The sequence below is a fragment of the Bos indicus x Bos taurus genome, chromosome 1 (assembly GCF_003369695.1).
Source record: "Bos indicus x Bos taurus breed Angus x Brahman F1 hybrid chromosome 1, Bos_hybrid_MaternalHap_v2.0, whole genome shotgun sequence".
Taxonomy (NCBI): Eukaryota; Metazoa; Chordata; class Mammalia; order Artiodactyla; family Bovidae; genus Bos; species Bos indicus x Bos taurus.
Window position 1 is genome coordinate 141,855,605 of NC_040076.1, and position 17,761 is coordinate 141,873,365.

Genomic DNA, 17,761 nt, shown 5'->3' on the forward strand with positions numbered 1-17,761 from the left:
GCCATGGACCACCAGAGACCTCCTACCTCCTGATACCATGACTCAGAGCTGTCACAGATGATAATTAACCCAAGCTTCTTTGTTCTTTCCCTTTAAAAAATCCCAAAATCAAAGAGCCGGTGGAAGTGGATCTGAGGCTTGTCTCCCCATTCCTGGCTTGGTGCCCTGCATTTAAGGCTACACTTTCCTGCCTCACATTCCAGTGTCAGCAGCTTGGCTATGCTTAATGATGGAAGAGTGGACCTGATTTGGTTTTGGTCATAGTGATGGGATGCAGGCTTGTTACTGGGAGGGCAATGTGGTGACAGCCTCCCATAGTGGAAAGCCAGCAGACAGAAAGCAAAGCCATGGACAGAGCTTGGGATCAAGGGCTGAAGCCTGAAACCAGTGCACCCTGAGTCTTCCTGTTACCTAAGACAGTGAAATACCCTGAGCCAGTTGGAGAGGGCATTCTGTCACTTACAGCCAAAGAAGTCCCAATAGCCACGTCACAGATCTGACTGACTTTATTCACCATTTGCTTATTCCCAAATTTGGCACAAGAAGGATAACATTAGTAAGGATTAGAATCGCTGGCTATGTGTCCATGAGCAGAGGAGCACACATTATTTCCCACGTGGCTGAGATGATTGTTATCCCCATGTACAGATGTGTAAGTGGAGCTCTCCATGGCCTGTAACGGAAAAGCCAGCAAGGACCCACTTTACCACTGTCTTCCCTCTCTGGCTTCATCCTCAGGCTCCACATGTCCCCCTGGCTATTCCCAGGAGCTCGGCGAGCAGAGCCTTACACTTCCAGTACCTGACCAATCACTGGCCGAATCAGCAGGTGTAGAGCTGGGGGCAGGGGCAGTTCCAGAAGGATGTTCCAAGCACATATCCAGCAGTGAGGAGAGTGAGTCTCGGGCAGAGAATACACGCCAGGGCAGCAGGACCACACTGTCACTTGTCCTGGCTGCACAGCACGGTCCAGTGGATTCTCATGGAGAGTTCCTCCATGGTCGCGTTCTGCTGTGTCTTTCGCCCCTGTTTTGTGTTCCATTTGGCCCTGGGGCAAGTGGTGGGCTTCAGGGATGCCCACAAATCCCAGGTCTCAGAGATGGGGCACCTCCATCCCTACCTTTGGGTCTCAGTTCTCATAGACAGGCTTGTGAATCTGAAACCTCTTTCCAGAACATTGGGAGTTCATTGGCCTCCTTGCTCAGCATGTTCAAGGCACCACACAGCCTGGTGGGCCCGGCAAGTAGAGAACGAGTGGCACCTAGAGATACAACACTCAGATTTCTTAACAACAGAATAAAGGTGGTGCGAGAACCATTCAAGCGAACGATGCAGACAAAAGCAGGGCCCTCTCGCCCTTGAACTCATACATTACACTGCCTTTCCCTCCATCCTTTGATTCGAGGGGCGATTTTGCCTATGGTCATGAGACCTCAGGTGTGAAGGCCCCCTGCCTGGTGTGAAAAGCCACGCTCCCTCTCCCCATGAGAAAAGCAGGGGCTTCACCAACCCAAGGAAAAGTGGGGAGGGGTGACCCAGGTGTGCTGGAGGTGAGGAGGGATGCATTCCTACCTGTGGTCCCGACATGCAAACCACTGAATAAAAGTATTAGCTTCTGAGATTGGGAGTAAGAAATGTCTTATCACCATAGTTACCAGGAAATGGTTCCACTTACATATAATAAGGGTCTTAGCAGAAGCCAGGCCATCTGATACTCCCGTCTGGGGCCACATGAGAGGGTGTCTGAGGTTTCTCTCCTTATGCATTTACATGAACACAGCTGTGGGCCAGGTACTGGGAACACTACATCTAAAATTAAAAAAAAAAAAAGTTTTTGGTTTTTTGTTAAGGTGGGAGTTGGGGCGCTGGGGAAGGACAGAGGCCTGGGCATCTTCACCTAGCACCCTTTTGTTACCCAGGCCTTAACTCTGCATCTGGCACCCAGCAATGTTGGGTGAATGAGTGAATGTGCTGCCTCAGTATGCAGGGGCTGGTGCCCCAGATACAGAGCTGTAACGGGGGGCGGGTATTGGAGCGGCCATCTCCTCTTCTTTAGTTCTCATGCTCCTACCTGGCAGAGAGGTGCCCAACAACGGGAAAAAAAAGAGAGAGAGAGAGAAGTTCCTTTACCCTTCCACTCTCCCTCCCAAGACGAACTCTGCCGCTCTTCCTCCCGGCACAGCACTACAGTCTGTGAGGTGGCAGTCCTGACGGGGACCCCCCGCTGACAGTTGGGGGCCCAGGGTCTCTGGCCCAGCCCCCGCGAGTTTTGGAACTGGAAGACTCGGGGTCCGGGGAGGATCCTCGGCACCTGCCGGGCCAGCCGCTCAGGCAGCCAGCGGAGCCGAGACGCGAAGAACTGGGCCACCCGCGCCCCCGCAGAAGCAAAACAAGAGCACGCGCACCTGTCGGCTCCGCCCCGCCCCCGCGCGCCGGCCAATCGCTGGTAGAGGGCGGGGCCGGAGTGGGCGAGTCGTGGGCGGGGCCGGGGCCCCAGAGCTGTAGAGCTGGAGCCCGAGCCCGCGCGGCGCGTAGCAGCCGAGCCGGTGCGAGCGCAGCCTCGTGCCCGCCGCCCGTCCCCGCCGCCCGCAGCCTTGTCCCTGCCGCCGCCGCCGCCGCCGCCCCCGGGGCATGGCCTGTCTGATGGCCACTTTCTCGGTCGGCACCGCCATGGTGAGTGAGCGCATCCTTTGCCCCCGGGGCTGGGTTCTGTTCTCCGGGAGAATAAGAAACGCACAAAGACCCGCACCCTGACACCTGCCCGTGAGCCCCGGGGGGGACGCCCGACTCACCTCTCCCCGGGCCCTGGCCACCTGACGCCTCAGGATGCTGCTTGCAGCCGAGGACGCGGGGAAGGCGGATGGCCAGGGGATGGAGGAAGGGAAGGAGGAGGTCCCATAACTGGACAGATGGCCTTGACCTCGTCCGCCTCAGGGTGTCCGGCCTGGGGACCCATAGTATACTGGGGCGGGGCGGCAGCCTGGGCCAGAGGGAAAGGGGGTCCCATCCGTCTGCCCGCGCGCGTGGCGGGAGCCTGAGGATCCGGCGCTTCTTGCGCTGCTCTCCGGAGCGCTGGCACTGTCTAGGGGAACAAAAGAGAGAGATGGTCGAGAGCCTGGGCTGCCCCTTCGCCCCCGGGGACAGCCTCTCCCAGACCTGCTCCGGATGGGGCGGCGGGCGGAGTTAGGGGGAGGCAGGTGAGGGGCTACCCTGGGTCACATTTCTCTACCCTGGGGAGAGACTGGGGTGGGGACAAAGGCGCTCATCTCACTCTTCCCAAGGGTGCCAGCTCCGTAGAGGGACCACCGAGTGCAGGCGAATTCTTTGCTAGACACTTACAGTAAATGCTGTTTCTATAGATGGTCAGGAGTCTCCTCTTACTCCTTTAAAACATAAACTCACACTAGAAAAAAGAAAAACAAACTAACTGTTGTCTCACCCATCCCAGGGCCTTTGGTTTCTATTCCCAGCACACCGGCAGTGCAGTGAGGTACTTCTGGACTGATTTCAGGTCATCTAAAGTACAGATAGAATAAAGTATTCCGTATTCCAAGCCATCTCGCCCTCCCCCTACCAACCCCCCCATGCATCCCTCTTCTGTCCTTTGTCTGTGTGTTTACTATCCTGCTAGTCACTTCCCATGAGCTGTAACCCCACCGTGCACAGCACGCACGGGTTTCTTCCCCACCCTTTGCCTTTATTTCATTTTTAGCATCCTGTATTTGAAGTCAGCAGGGCTCCGCAGGATTTGACCGACAGTTACCTCTTGCGTTGAGCGAAAGAAAAAAAAAAAAAAACGTAGCCGGGTTTCTGCGCATGCTCTGCTCTGACAACTGCATCCTATGATTCCAAACAGGTTACTGTAGAACATACCCACCCTCGCCAGCTCATTATATAATGATTTTGTGTAAACCGAGAGAATGAGGCCGCGGACACATTGAGGAGGTTCGCAGAGCAGGAAAGAGCCAGGGGCAGGGGGATCCACAAGCCGGGTCCCATCTCTGGAAGGACTCCGCCTTTATGACCTAGCTTCTTATATATGAGAGGGATGCCCAAATGAAAAAGGCACCCCCCTCATGACGTTTGCTTTTATCTGGTTGAATGTTTGGGTAACACTTGACTATTTTTCATTTTGCACTTGTTCATTTCTTTGGGATTCCAGAATGATGCTGGGAATGGAAAATGAAGGAGATTATTGTTGTTAGTTGTGGGTAAAGAAAGTTTCAGGTCTTGGAGGTGCCTGCTAACTAACTCCTGAAGCCCTTTCAAAGCTGCAAAAGTGGCTTATTCCTGTGGGACAATAGTGAATCAGAATGTTTTAAGGTAGAGATGTTTTTGTCAAGATTTCCTGAATGTTACCTTACGGTTTGAGGCAGCACCAGAACTTAGGTGTTTCTTTCACATGAGGCTGAGCTCACTTTTTTCAGAGAATGTTTTTTAATGTGAAAATCATTCTCCCTGAAAACCCTGTCCTTTTTTAAATTTAAAATTTCAACCCAAGTCATAAACAGAACCCTAGAGACATTCCCAGGGCCCTAAACTTTCCTCTAGGGTCCAGCCCAGGGCTGACTGCCAGGTGTGAGTCTAGAGAAGGTGCCTTGGAGGTGGGAAAATCACCCACCCGTGTTCGCTAGTCCCTGAGCTGGGCTGGGTGGGGTGGGCAGGGCTCCCAATGGGATTGGCATTTGCAGCTGTTGGAAGCCAGGTTTTGGAGACGATGAGGTTGGCACTCTGAGTGACCGTATCAGTGACACCTGGCCTTTGCTTAATTAAGGGCTTGACACTTGGGTTCTTTTCCCTTAGGCAGTGCTCTTGAGGGTGCTGGACCTAGTTTTCCTTCTTTGTGTGTGCTCAAGGTTCCAGTGTGTGTGTGTGTGGGGGGGGGGTCTGCCCTCCAAATGCAGGGTCCACTCGTCTAGGTGGACACTGTAGCTGGCAGCAGGGAGAGAAGTGCCGAGAGTGCATGCCAGTACCTGGAGCCTGTGACTTCCTCTTTCCTTTCCTTCCCATGATGCTGTGAAAAGATGCTGAAAAGTTTCTATCTCCAACTAGGCTTCCTTGAGTAAAGGGAGTGAACCAGTGTCACTATGGTCCGGGGTGGGGGTGGGGGTTGCTGACTGTTAGAGACCCTCCCCAGCTAAATAGGTATCTCGATGTGCAAGGAAATCAGCGGTCAAGAAAAAATTCTTACCAACAGCAAGCAGAAACAGTCCAAATGGGTCTCCTTGGCATTCAACACCTGTGAATGTACTCGCTATTATTTACCTTTTATTATGCAGCACAAATTGTGTGGAGGGAGAGGGCAAAGACAATGCTTTGGTACGATAGGGAAGCATACAATGAAAGGGAACGAATAGGGAGGGAAGATATATTTGTTTCATTTTTAATGAGCTCCGAAGGCTAAGGACAAGCTAACTGTAACCTACATCCTCAGAGGATGTGTTTGAAGAGAGCTGGTCTATTTTGGAGTGACAGCCACTACCTCCCATCAGACAGGATTGCAGGATTTTATTAATTGGACACCCGTTGGAAAGATGACGGGTGATGGTATGCATTCCTTTGGTTGCTTTGGAAGGTGGGCTTGTACAGTTTCCCCAGTCTCTTGTGGCTTTGCCTGTGATGGACAGGGGCTAGGATGGCTTAGGGACTACTGCAATTTGCCTATAGAAAGCCAAGCAATATTCCGGCGTGGTTAGGGATGCTGCTTGTGGGAGCACCTTGCAGGAGCTGGCCCCCAGCTCAGCCTCTCCTTAGCCGTGGGGCCTCAGGCTCTGTGAAGTGGAGTGGAAAAGGGTATACCCCCTGTCGAGCTATGGAGACAGAAGGGGACTAATCTATGCAGCCTGGAGTGTAATTGGGCACATTGTCGTGCATTACTGAATGAATAGTCGCTATTGTTCATAATCGTTTACCTACCACGCAGGAGGCATAATAATTCAAAACTTTATATAGAAAGTACGGGCCTCTGGCTTCTCTCTTTCAGTTCCAAATCAGTTTACTCACCCAGCTTTGTCCCACCGGCCCGTCCATCTGTCTCCCTCCCCACTGTCCCCAGCTAGTGGAGGTCACTCACTCCCACCACCTCGCTGCCGCCAGGGCTCCGGCACCCTGCTGAGCTACTCGGCTGCTGGCTACTTCCTCCTTGACATCCCTCTGCGGCCCCGCAGAGACTTCCAGATAGAGTGCAAATCCCTTAGCAAGCTTGGCAAGCCCTCCACCGTGTGGACCCGGTGAGCCTCTCTAGTCCCATCTTGTTCCAGAAGCGCTTCCCCCCACCCCACATCAGCGCTCCAGCCCCTGAATTTCCGGTCTCCAGATGCTCCGCCCTCTCCTGCTGCCCAGCCTTCGCACCTGCTGTTCCCTCGCAGGGACCGTCCTGAAGCAGCACCTCTCCCCCACCTCCCCTTGCTAAGCCCAGCTCACAATTTCCTCAGAAGCACCGTGTGTCCCACACCCCCAGGCCCGCGCTGCACTGGGTGACCCCTGCGGGTCCCAGTAGCGTCTTCCTTCTAGTCCTGGCCCCTTCGTATTGAAATTCTTTGGGGCCCAGTCTTGGCCCTGAGCGTGTCTGGCTGGCTGGCTGCTGATCCCCAGGGCTTTATCTGGGCTAAGAGTGAGGGGGGGAGGGGGAGGGAGTAGATAAGTGTAGAGGGGGAAGTCAGACCCTCCTCATACTCCAGGTTGGCATGTGCTCCAGTTAGGAGGAGGGTGGAGTAATGGCTGCTCATCTCCGTGTCGTGTGGGCTTCATCAGCACTGCGAGACCCGACGTGTCCCTGGGCTTCCTCAGGATGGTCCACGTTGGCAGGAGGGGGAAGGAGGCCACGCTCTGGGGAGGGGCTGCTGGAAACTCCCCGTCCCTAACTGAACACAAAGCGATTGGCCACCCAGACTTTAGAGCCTCAGGACGCGATGCAGACATCTCACCTTTCAAGGTGGGGGGTGAGGACAGACTTTGGGGACCAGACCTGGAGCTAACTGCCCTGACCATTGGTCTCTCCACTACCACATGCGTGCGTGCTTAGTCGCGTGGGACCTTTTGCGACAATGACTGTAGCCCGCTAGGCTCCTCTGTCCATGGGATTCTCCAGGCAAGAATACTGGAGTGGGTTGCGAAGCCCTCCTCCAGGGGATCTGCCTGACTCAGAGATAGAACCCCTTTTCCTTCCTCTCCTGCACTGCAGGAGGATTCTTTACCGCTGAGCCCCGCCGCTCCCCTCAAGCCCTTCCACCACCCCACCCCCCTACCCCCGCCCCGAAGGGGTTGCCATTTCCTTCTCCTCCACTACCCTACACCGGGCCAAAGCCAGGACTGGTGCTTCCAGGACTCCTGTGGAGTCAAACTGGGTTATAACCTCGGGAAAGAAGCTCCTGTTCCCGGAAGGGCAAGACAGGTGGCACAGGGATGGCATTTGGGGCTGCTCTGTGTGCTGGAGTTGAAGGTAAGCATCGCGCTGGTGGGTCAAAGTCAAGCTCGTGCAGAACTGGGGCAGGGTCTCTGTTGTTCCTTCAAGGGGGCGCATCACTGAAGGCGCTGGGTCAGCGCGGATGCGGAAGCCCTGCAGCGCCCTCCTGGGCGCAGGAGGGGCTCCTCCACAGCCCACGCTCTGAGCAGGCCCATTGTCAGGCTGACACAAACCCGACTGTGTGGGGGATGCACGAACCCACTCATGTTTGCGTTTGAAGCACTTCACGTGCTCGGTGCCAGCAGCAAAGCAAGATTAATTTTGTCAAGAGTTTTACTCTGCAGTTTAATTTTTATCCACAGAATGTTACAGTCAATGAACTAAGTTCTGATGCAGTTAAGCTTTCCAGAGGTGAGAGATGCCTGGGAGGTGTGTGTGTGTATGTGTCTTTTTCTTAAACTGCAAACCAACACTTTCAAGTATCATAAGAACCAGAAACCGCTGTGGTCACATCTCCCCATCTCCTTACTCCTGCTTTAAAGATCTGAAACCTCCACATCCTCTGATATTGTGGGGGGCCTTAAATCCCATGATGGAAATAATGTCAGCTCATTAAGGATGCAGTCACTGTACACACAAGAGGTCATTCTAATGGGGAGAGGGCTTGTTTGGGTCACTAGAGTTGCTGGGGTTTGTAAGAATGTTTATTGATGGTCCACCCTCTGGTTTTGTTTTAGATTTTTTATTAGAAACAATAACGATCAAAAAGCCATCAACTTTAAAGAAATACCCCACAAACCTATGGAAAAATAACAGTGTGATATTATTCCTGTTTAGAACAAACAGCAGTATGTCAGGGGCTACCCAGGCGTACAGCCATCAGAAGGGCCTGAATTATCAAAGATGGTCATCCAGATCAGACTAGATCAGGAGGACTGCCTTCAACAGTATGGAGGTGTGTCACTGGAGGCCTACGCTTTTGGCATGGGGGAATGTTCTCTCTTGATTCAAGAGACAGCTAGAAAAAGCACAGCACATTATTTGTCCACCCCAGGGTTCTTCTGTGTTTTGGAGGTGCCTGAAGCATATTGATTTGCTCAGCATTGCCAAGCCATTAGAAAGGATATTCCTTTCTCTGCATAAATACTTTTGGTTCTTGGGTCATCTGTTCAGTGGACTCCCAGTGGAAGCCTGAAAGGCCAATGGAGCTACATATTAGGTATCCTGGTGATGCAGTGGAAGAGGCACCTATTTTTATGGATGACTCATATTCTGGGATCCCTTCTGCCCCTCACTTGATCGTAGAGTTCCTTAAAATAGTCTGTGCTTCAGTTTCCTTGTCTGTATCACAGAGAAAAAAATCAAGCTTTCTAACACTTCAGAGCTATTATGAAGATACAGTGAGAGAGGAGAGTTGTAGGGTGGTTGGAAAATTTATAAGGAAAACACAAAGAACAACTCCCAGGGGTCCAAGTGATACCATTGCTCTTGAAAAATGTGTATGAGGTTACACCAGGGAGGTACTGAAGGAGATCATCATAAAGTGTTTTCATCTGTGCATTTCTTAGCAGTCTCATGCATTTTTGTTGGGTTTTTTAACAAGTGGACTGTAAGTAGATAATTTTTTAGGGTGGCTGATGTTTCGTTCTTTGAGGCAAGTGGTGTATTTATTTTGGTTTTGTGATTAGATGTTATGATTCCTAAATAAGACAGTAGATCAGTTTCATAGTTTATCTTTAGCATATTTATAGTGGTAGAAGAAGTGAAGGCTGGAGAGAGGGAACTCCTCTAGAGGAGCATCCGTCCTGTGCTGCTGAAGGCGCGGTGGAGGGTGAGGAGTGTTGATAGATGACTCTGATGGACGGTTCTGTCTTTGTGGTCCTTGTCGTGATGTAGCTTACACTCGCTCTCGACGCTTCTTTCCTGTCTCTTTAGAACGGCTCTTCAGGGATGACAGAGCCCAAGTCAGTGTGCGTCTCAGTGGACGAGGTAGTTTTCAGCAACAGGGACAGGGACACCGTGGAGAAGGAGCTGCTGAACGGACATCTGAAGAAGGAGGACAACAATCTCACAGAAGCCCAGCGCCTCTCCTCCCTGCCTCGGAGAGCGGCAGTGAACATTGAGTTCAAGGACCTCTCCTACTCTGTCCCAGAAGGCCCCTGGTGGAGGAAGAAAGGTAGGGAGCGGAACTGCTGGGAGCCTTCGGCGGTGGGAGGAGCCTTCGGCGGTGGGAGGAGCCTTCGGCGGTGGGAGGAGCCTTCGGCGGTGGGAGGAGCCTTCGGCGGTGGGAGGAGCCTTCGGCAGTGGGAGGAGCCTTCGGCAGTGGGCGGAACCTTGAAGGAATCATCAGGTGGTTTGGAAAAATCTGGGTCTGGAAGGTGGGGGACTGTCTCTTTCCACTCCGGCTCTGCTGTGGCCAATCTGTCTGATTGCTTTATGCCTGATTTTTTTCTTATCTATGGTATGAACAGATTAGATTAGATGACTCAAGAGACATCTTGAGTGTTTTTATTTTTCTCTTTTTAATTGAAGTGTAGTTAATTTACAATGTTGTGCTGGTTTCAGGTGTAAAGAAAAGTGATTCAGTTTTATATATATATATATATATATGCATATTTTTATAGCTTCTTCTCCATTAAAGGTTATCGTAAGATATTGAATAGCATTCTCTATGCTATACAATAGGTCCTTGTTGTTTATCCATTTCATACATGGTGGTGTCTTATCTGTTAACCCCAAACTCCTAATTTATCCCTCCCCTTCTCCCTCTGGTAACCACAAGATTGCTTTCTGTGTCTGTGAATCACACAGTAGTTCTTAATCTCTGACATGATCACAAAGTTTGACCAACTTTCCTGTGTGCTGGCTTCCAGTCTGAACACGGAGGGTTCTCTTTATTGGATGTTGTTAACGTTAGTCTTTCTAGATGGGACTTTTTTAGTTTCAGAGAAAAATGGAAACCAGGTGTTTCCTCCCATGCTTGAAGTGTTGAAAAGTAACCACTGACCTAGGGTAACCTCTCTGGAAACCAGTTGTATATGTTTATAGATCTTGAAAGGACTGACTCAGGGGGGTGTTGGTGGGCTAGCCATAAACACAGAAGAGCTGATGGAGCGGGTGAGACTTCAGAGATCTTGGGAAACGCGCACACACAGGAGTTTGCCACTGCCCTTTTGCTTGTTGTTGGGAATCGACAACTGATGATATTTTGAGTTTTCTTCACAATGGAGATACTCCTTTGCTAGCTCTGGATTTTCAGAGTGTAGAGTTGATGCCTCCCTGGGTTGGTATTTCTTTTTCAAGCCTGACTGACTTCTTCCCATGGAATTCACTCCTCATTCACCCCAGCTCTGTGTACCCAACCCACGTCCATCTTTGGAGGCAGGGGAGGGAGGTGACTGGGAGAGGACATCTTAGATGTCACCCAGAAACGATGGTCTTTAGTTTCTAATGAACCATTTAAAACAACTGGAAAATCATGAGGAATTTGGAACAAGGTGATTCAGGTACCTTCTAAATGTTTATATTGTTTAAACCTTTTAACTTAATCTAGGCTCTATTCTTCTTCCTTTAAGAAGATCCACCAAGACTCACTTTTTTTTTTTTTAACTTTTCATCTTTCTGCCCTCTCTTGCCTTCGTTTTGTTTCCTACCACTTTGACACGAATCTGTTGAGATGGTTGGTGTGGCACCCCAGAATTCCTTGGAACCATGGTTTTAGAGCCTTGATTGACAGATCCCTGGGACTTTGGAGCCAGCTTGACTGTGGGATGACTGTGTGTCTGCTACCACAACCAGGAACAGATCCCAAACAGATACTATCAACAGCTGATAGTATCTGAGTGATCTGAGACTTATATTTTCAGGGTGTGCCAGCCTGTTTCATTAACAAAGAAATTCTGTGAGAGGCTCAGGAGCCTATTTGTTTGAGCCTCTTGAAATTTCAACATAAATTTCCAGCTTTCTCCTTCTTCACTTGAACAAAGATTTTATTGAAAAAATGCACTAAGTGACTAGGAGGACATTGTGAGGTTTTGACCTGATGTGTCTCTATAGATAAATGGTGGCAAACCTGTGGGAGACACGAACAGATTTCTGTCCACGTGTTGTGTGTGGCCTTAGAAATGTGATCATGATGTTAGAAGTGCTTAGATGGGTATTTTTCAAATTTCAAATGGAGACAACTTGCAATGAAGAAATGCCAACATTTGAAAACGGAGGCAGAATGTTGGTTTGAAATCCAACCTGGCAGGTGTTCACTTGGGGCTCTGGCAGGTGAAGAATATCACTTCCTGGCCAGATGTGTGGCTTGCCCACACTATAGTCTCTACTTGTGAGAACTGGTCATGCTGATTGTCAACGGAAATGGCCTCTTAATCAGCAAGGGAGAGGCCACCAAGGTCCATGGCCAGTGGCCTACTAGGAAGCCTTGTCCAGGTGGCTTCCGGGTAGACACTTGCCCTGAAGTAACCTCTGTGTAGGCTCAGGATGAGGGCCTGGGTGGAGGAGTAGGGTGTGGGCCCCAGGGACCTGCCTGTGAGTCAGAGATGGTTAGGGCCAGAGTGGAAGACTGGCTGATGTGTCCGGGTTGCTGGTTTCTCAAGCAGCGAGGCCTGACTTCTCCATCTGGCTTCCTCCTTGGCCTCTGAAGCACCTGTGTTCACTTCCCCCAGCCCTGCCCTCCTTCCCTGCACTCCATCATTTCCTTTGTTTTTGTTGCCCTGGTGGTTTATCACTCCCACACGCCCAGAGGCTGGGGGGTACTTGTCCACCTTCTCACCAAATATAGAGGAAGCAGCATGTGCAGGACTTGCCCTGAGCCTCAGCTTCGGGGATGGCCAGAGGCTGGACAGTGGTTTCAGACTCTGTGGCCCAGCTTGGTGCCCAGGCCACGCCTGGTGCAGGGCTTCGGAGTGCCAGGGTCCCTGTGGCCACAGGGCAGCGGTGCTCTTCTTCAGGCTTAGTGCCCATGAGGCCCTCTCTGCTGCTGCTCATCCAGCTGGCCAGTATCTCCCTTTTCTCTTGATGGCAGCTTTATATTTGGCATCACCTCTGTGTGATGTGTGATGCCAGGCATCATGCCGAGTGCAACTGACTGTTGGGGCAGGAGCTTTTGTGCTTTCTTCTCTTACCATGTTCTGTTTTTCTGTCTGTATTGTTTGTTTTTTAAAATTCAACGTTATGTGCCAAGCTCACTATAAGGATCACAGCGGGGCTGAACGCAGTGCACCGAGGAGGGGAGAGGCGTTTCTGAAAGGAAAATGAGAGTGGTGGGTTGAGAGGGTGACGTGTTTCAGGACTGCCTGGTTGTATAGTGAGTGATGGACACAGGAGCCTGAAGGCTGGGGTGATCGCTCAAAGTCAGAGCCAGCACCTCCACTCGGCCTTGGATTCCTGTCCATGCTTCTTCCCCTCACACAGACACTAGTCCACTCAAGTAAACTCCAGGAAAGCCTCCCCCGACCCCCATCCCAGAGCATGGTGCTATACACTAACTCAACAAAATGCTGTAGCAAAGTCGGTCACCGGCGTTAGAATAATATCACAAGCTCCTACACAGTTATTTTAAAGAAGATGGGAAAAAGAAGCTTCATAACCCTTAGTGGAAAGGATGTGAGTGACGCCATGTTTAAGAAGGCGATGTCAGCACTGGTTCTTTACAATTCTTGAGCTTGATGGTTGCCCCGCACTGACTGTGGCCTTTAAGAAAACATCTTGTATTTTCAATTGTAGTTACACTTGCACTATATGATTAATGATGTCTTTAGAGGAAAATGTGGATCGTGTAATAGATTCCTAGTAGAGAGCATAATTGTGAAAGGAACCATTCCCAGGAGAAAAGAGTGCCCCCCTGGGGAGGATCTCACTGACTTCTCATACGGTAATGACTTTACCTCAAGGAATTCACTCATGGAGCCGGAGTTGATGGGACAGATGACTTGGAACAATTTGGACTTTGGTATCATAACGTTAACTAGTCACGTGAACTATTGTGTTGAGGGAAGTAAGGGAACATCTAGTTTAATTGTCCTCACTCACCCCAGTGTGACTTAAATTTGAAAGTAGCTTTTGCTTTGTGGAAGCTAGGCACTGCATTGTTGTTGGTAACATTTAGGACTCCATATATATATATATATATATATATACATACATAATTTTTTTTTTATTTTTTAATTGGAGTATAATTGCTTTACAATGTTGTGTTACTTTCTGCAGTACCAGGAAGTGAATCAGCTATATGTATACATATAATCCCCTCCGTCTTGTACCTCCTCCCCACCCCCACTCATCCCAGCCCTCCAGGTTGTCCCAGAGCACTGAGCTGAGCTCCCTGTGCTAGACAGCAGCTCAGCACCCCTGTTAGGAAGAGAATCCACATCATGAAAGGCTGAGGTGGAGCAGAGGCAATTCTACACACAGACAGCACTCTCTGGCTTTCAGAGCTTGTCCATGACATGGAGTAGTGGGTACTCTTGAGTCGTCTGCCTTCCAGAGAGAAGGAAGCCGTTTCCATTTATAAAATTCAAGCAGCACTTTGGTTCAGGTGACTCAGAAGCCAATTCTGTCCTTTTAATACACTGAGTATAGGAGATTCGGAGACATATCCCAGGTCACAGGAGCAGGGGAGGTGGGACACAAAAGCACGGGAGCTTTGAGACTAGGACCCGACGAGACACCCAGTAAGCCCCTGGCCCCAACATGGGCACCTGACAACAGGACCACATGGCATGAATGTGCTTCACCCTTTTTACAAAACCACTAAGGGTTGCCTTGACTGTTACTTCTGATTTATTTTCCCTTTAACAGGCCTGCCTGGATGTCAGTCACCTCCGCCTTTCACAGGGACCCATAAAGAGGTTTTTTAATCTCGTGGAGAGGCTTGGCTGTCCTGTCCTCTCCTGAGGGAGGTGAGGCTGGTGTGCCTGACATGCTTTGCACAAACAGGTGACTTGATTCTTAGAAATGAAATACACCTCCCCAGATTACCTGTGGGTTGAGAACAAAAGTAATCCTAGCTGGGGCTTTAGAGAGTCTTCTTTCCTCTTCCTCAGCCCGGTTGGGGTGTCAACATGCCAACACTCTGATGGAATGGGACAGCACCTCCTACTCTGAAACCAGACCCTCTAGCCTCATCCTTGCCAAACGTCAGGATAGAGTTAAACATTCTGGGCAGCCCCACATCAGATTATCTGTATTGGTTTGCTTCTGAGCCATAAAAATGCATTTGAATGCCCTTCTCAAATTCAGGTTTGCTTTCTCTTAATTTCCACGGCTATTTCACAAGGCCTGCAATGACAGGCTGGCTAAAATGAGTAGAAGGTGCCATTAAAATCCCTTTCAGCAATTCCATTAAGGGGGAGACTGGATTCCATCCCAGCACTGGGTGATTTGATCCAACTGGCGGGGACATGGATGGGGAGGAAGGCCAGTGAAAGGAGGACTGTAGAAATCCCAGAGCAGCGAGGGGGCTCTAGGAGGTGGGCTCCTCAGGTGTGAAGGCAAGTTTATGCTCCTCTAGCATGAATGAATTACTTTTTTTAAATTAATTTTTATTGGAATATAGTTGCTTTACTATGCTGTATTAGTTTCTACTGTATAGAAGAATGAATCGGCCATACATAAATTACTTTCATCTTCTATGGAACTGTCATGCGAAGGGAAGCTTTCTTTGGGGAGCAAAGAAAAGGCTTCTGATACTCTGCCTTTGTTTTTGAGGCTGTGGCTGGTCTTATGGTGCAGTTTAGCAAACCTAGACCTAGCTTACGAGGGCTCCCTGCTTGATGCTGGGGTGTTGACATGGGGAACCCAATCACCCCAGGTCACCTTGGTGAATGGAGACAGCTGGAGCACTCCTCTGCCCCCTCCAGGGCCAGTTTCCAGGTTCTCTGTGGCTCCCTGGGTCAGGCCACTGGCTCAGGCCCTTTTGATGATGAGGTCTTCTGGAATAGTTCTGAATCTCTGCCTTATAGGCTCTGAAAGAGGCTTTGAAAAACTATAGAGGATGGGCCAACTCTCCTGACAGATGGATGTAGTGTGACCATGTAAGAGTTTGCTAGCTTACAGGCAGAACTTGAACATCCAAAGGGTCTAGGCACCCTTTCTGTAGCTCTCTTGGGGCATGCTGCATGGAAGTCAAACCATCACTAACAGGGACCTGGAATCAGGGGTGCATGATTCCTGTGGCAGGCTCAACAGCCCCCACAGACATAGCACAGGTGACCCTGCTGACGCTGGCTTTGAGGTCTTTTTTCCTTCATGCCCATGTCAGGCCACCCCAGTCACCTTCCAGTTGGCAAGACCCACTAACACACTGCCATTTTTCTAAAGAGTGTGCCTGGTCTGGAGCCATCTGGTCTCTTCAGTGTCACCTTGCAGGACTGTGCTCTGCTCAGTGGGGGGTTGGTGTCACTGTGTCACTTTTTGAGTGCATTCTTGTGACGCTCATCTTCACCTGCTGGGTAGGTACCCTCCTGCCTTCCTTTAACACCCCCAAGTATGCTCATTAAAACTTCATATGCTGGAACTAACGTCTTCTTGTATAAACCAGAACTGAATCCATCAAGGCCAAGATATAACCGAAGGTGACATTCTGCTGAACATGAAACCATTTCTTTTATGTATAAACTGGGAGAATAAAATGTTTAGTAACCACACACCTGCTTGTTTTGAGTTCAGTTCTAGAACGAACAGATTTGCTTATTTAAGGAACAAAGGCAACCACGTGGGTCAGATGAAAAACATTTGGTAAGACTGACCTGAACAAAACGAGGAGCTTTTAGGATGGAGGTACATCTTCTATAAAACCTTCGCTGATGGAGTTCCAAAACCTCTACAGAAAACTTACCTTTGAATAAAGTATCTCTAATACTGGGTGGTTTTGCCCATAATTTGCAAAAAGGCATCAGGAAGAGTTTTCAGAGTCTAGGATGGAAGCGGGTGTGCCTGCCGGGACTTGACCTGACCCACAGCCCTTAGTTTTACTTTTCGTCAGCTGTGTCTGATGTTAGTCTTCTTTGTGCTTGACCTCAAGACTGCAATTATGTCCAATGGAGTCCTATATTTAGAGCCTGAATCTTGGAGCCCAAAGGAGCCTGGGAGCTCCCTCCTCTGACCTCTCACCCATGGAGCAATCTTTCTTGCTCCATCCTGACAGCAACCAAGGCCTGGCACTTCCCAGCTTGACCAGGTCCATGTTTGCGCAACTCTCATTCTTAGAATTCCGTCTGTGGAGCTGAAATCTCAACTCGAGTAATGTTCATTTGTTGATCCAAGTTCTGCTTTTCGAAACTCTGAAAAAAATGTGCATTTATCTTGGTCTTGAAATGAGCTCACACACTGGGAGGAAAAAAGCCTATGTACAAATCAGGTGCCTTAAGCTCCAGGGCTATCTGGAAAGGAGGGAATGAAAAGCATGTGGCTGGTAGAGGAGATGAATGAGGCTGGAGCCCTGCTCTGGGAGAAGGTAGCACAGTGGCACTCCTGGGGGCAGGGCAGTGAGAAGGAGCCCCTGCCCGAATGCTGTCAGTGGTGAACTGATAAGGGTGGCGATAAACTGAAAAAGAGAACCTGAGTCATTCTGTCTGTTTCTTTTACTGTCATTAGACAAGCTGATGTGCTCAGACAAAAAGTCCCTCACCTTGATATCTCCTCTGCCTATCTTGAAAGCGAACCTTTTAGCAGGAGTTTAATGGGATTTCTCAGTTGCTGTTTCTTCCCTCCCACTTTTGGGGGAGAAGTGTTTATTTTTTAAACAAATGCTTTTCTAAACAAATGCTGTTTGCTTTAGCATATTGTCTCTGTTAAGTGCTCACGGGGAAGCCACAGGGCATCATTGTCAGTGTGGACCTAAGGGTGGGGGTGGGGGTGGGGGAGGAAAGGAGGCTTAGAAGGAGGCAGATGTCAGATTCAGGCGTAGACCTCGAATCTTACTAACCACCAGCTCCGAGCTCCACTGAGAACCCTCCTCCCTCTGTCATTTTGCAGGTCCACAAAGATGAGCTGTTTTTCTCACCTTTCTTTGCCCATGACAAACACAACCCCAGACCCGGTGGCAGCAAAGGTGCCACAGAAAGCCTCCCCACCTCCTGGGGAAGAGACCCCCAGAGTTCCTTCATGGGCTGGGCCGGGGGCGGCTGTGTTCACCACCCTGACTAAGGACTCCGTATCCTGTGCCCTCCAGGATGGGGTTCTCGGGCCACCTGTCCTTCACCTTGACTTTCCTTCCAAGGGTGACCAGACTGGCTTGTCTCCAAGGAGCAAATTCATTGGGGCCAATCCCAACCCCCACAACCCCTTCTCCCTATTCCACACTTCTGCCCAGGGCGGCTCTGGGGAAAGCGAGGCCCTGGCCGGCCCA

General features: G+C 50.2%; 1 protein-coding gene and 1 long non-coding RNA gene across 4 annotated transcripts in view; one reads left to right on the top strand and one right to left on the bottom strand.

The window, feature by feature from the left end:
- Nucleotides 1-491: 491 nt before the first annotated feature.
- Nucleotides 492-4,547, bottom strand: LOC113895525. 2 transcript variants are annotated; one of them, XR_003511862.1, is made up of 4 exons: nt 3,339-4,547; nt 2,792-3,081; nt 1,675-1,808; nt 492-1,260 (listed from the first exon to the last, which is right to left on the bottom strand). It is a non-coding gene; the product is annotated as an uncharacterized LOC113895525 (long non-coding RNA). The 2 variants fall into 2 exon arrangements; XR_003511864.1 differs by lacking the exons at nt 2,792-3,081; nt 3,339-4,547 and adding an exon at nt 2,130-2,342.
- The window catches only part of ABCG1 (ATP binding cassette subfamily G member 1), a 68,918-nt gene continuing 53,684 nt past the window's right edge, over nt 2,528-17,761 (top strand). For both annotated transcript variants that reach the window (XM_027546814.1, XM_027546819.1), the window contains exons 1-2: nt 2,528-2,672; nt 9,340-9,580. In XM_027546814.1, the coding sequence (XP_027402615.1) occupies nt 2,631-2,672; nt 9,340-9,580 (283 nt within the window). In that variant the 5' untranslated portion in view covers nt 2,528-2,630. The remainder of the gene's footprint in view (nt 2,673-9,339; nt 9,581-17,761) is intronic.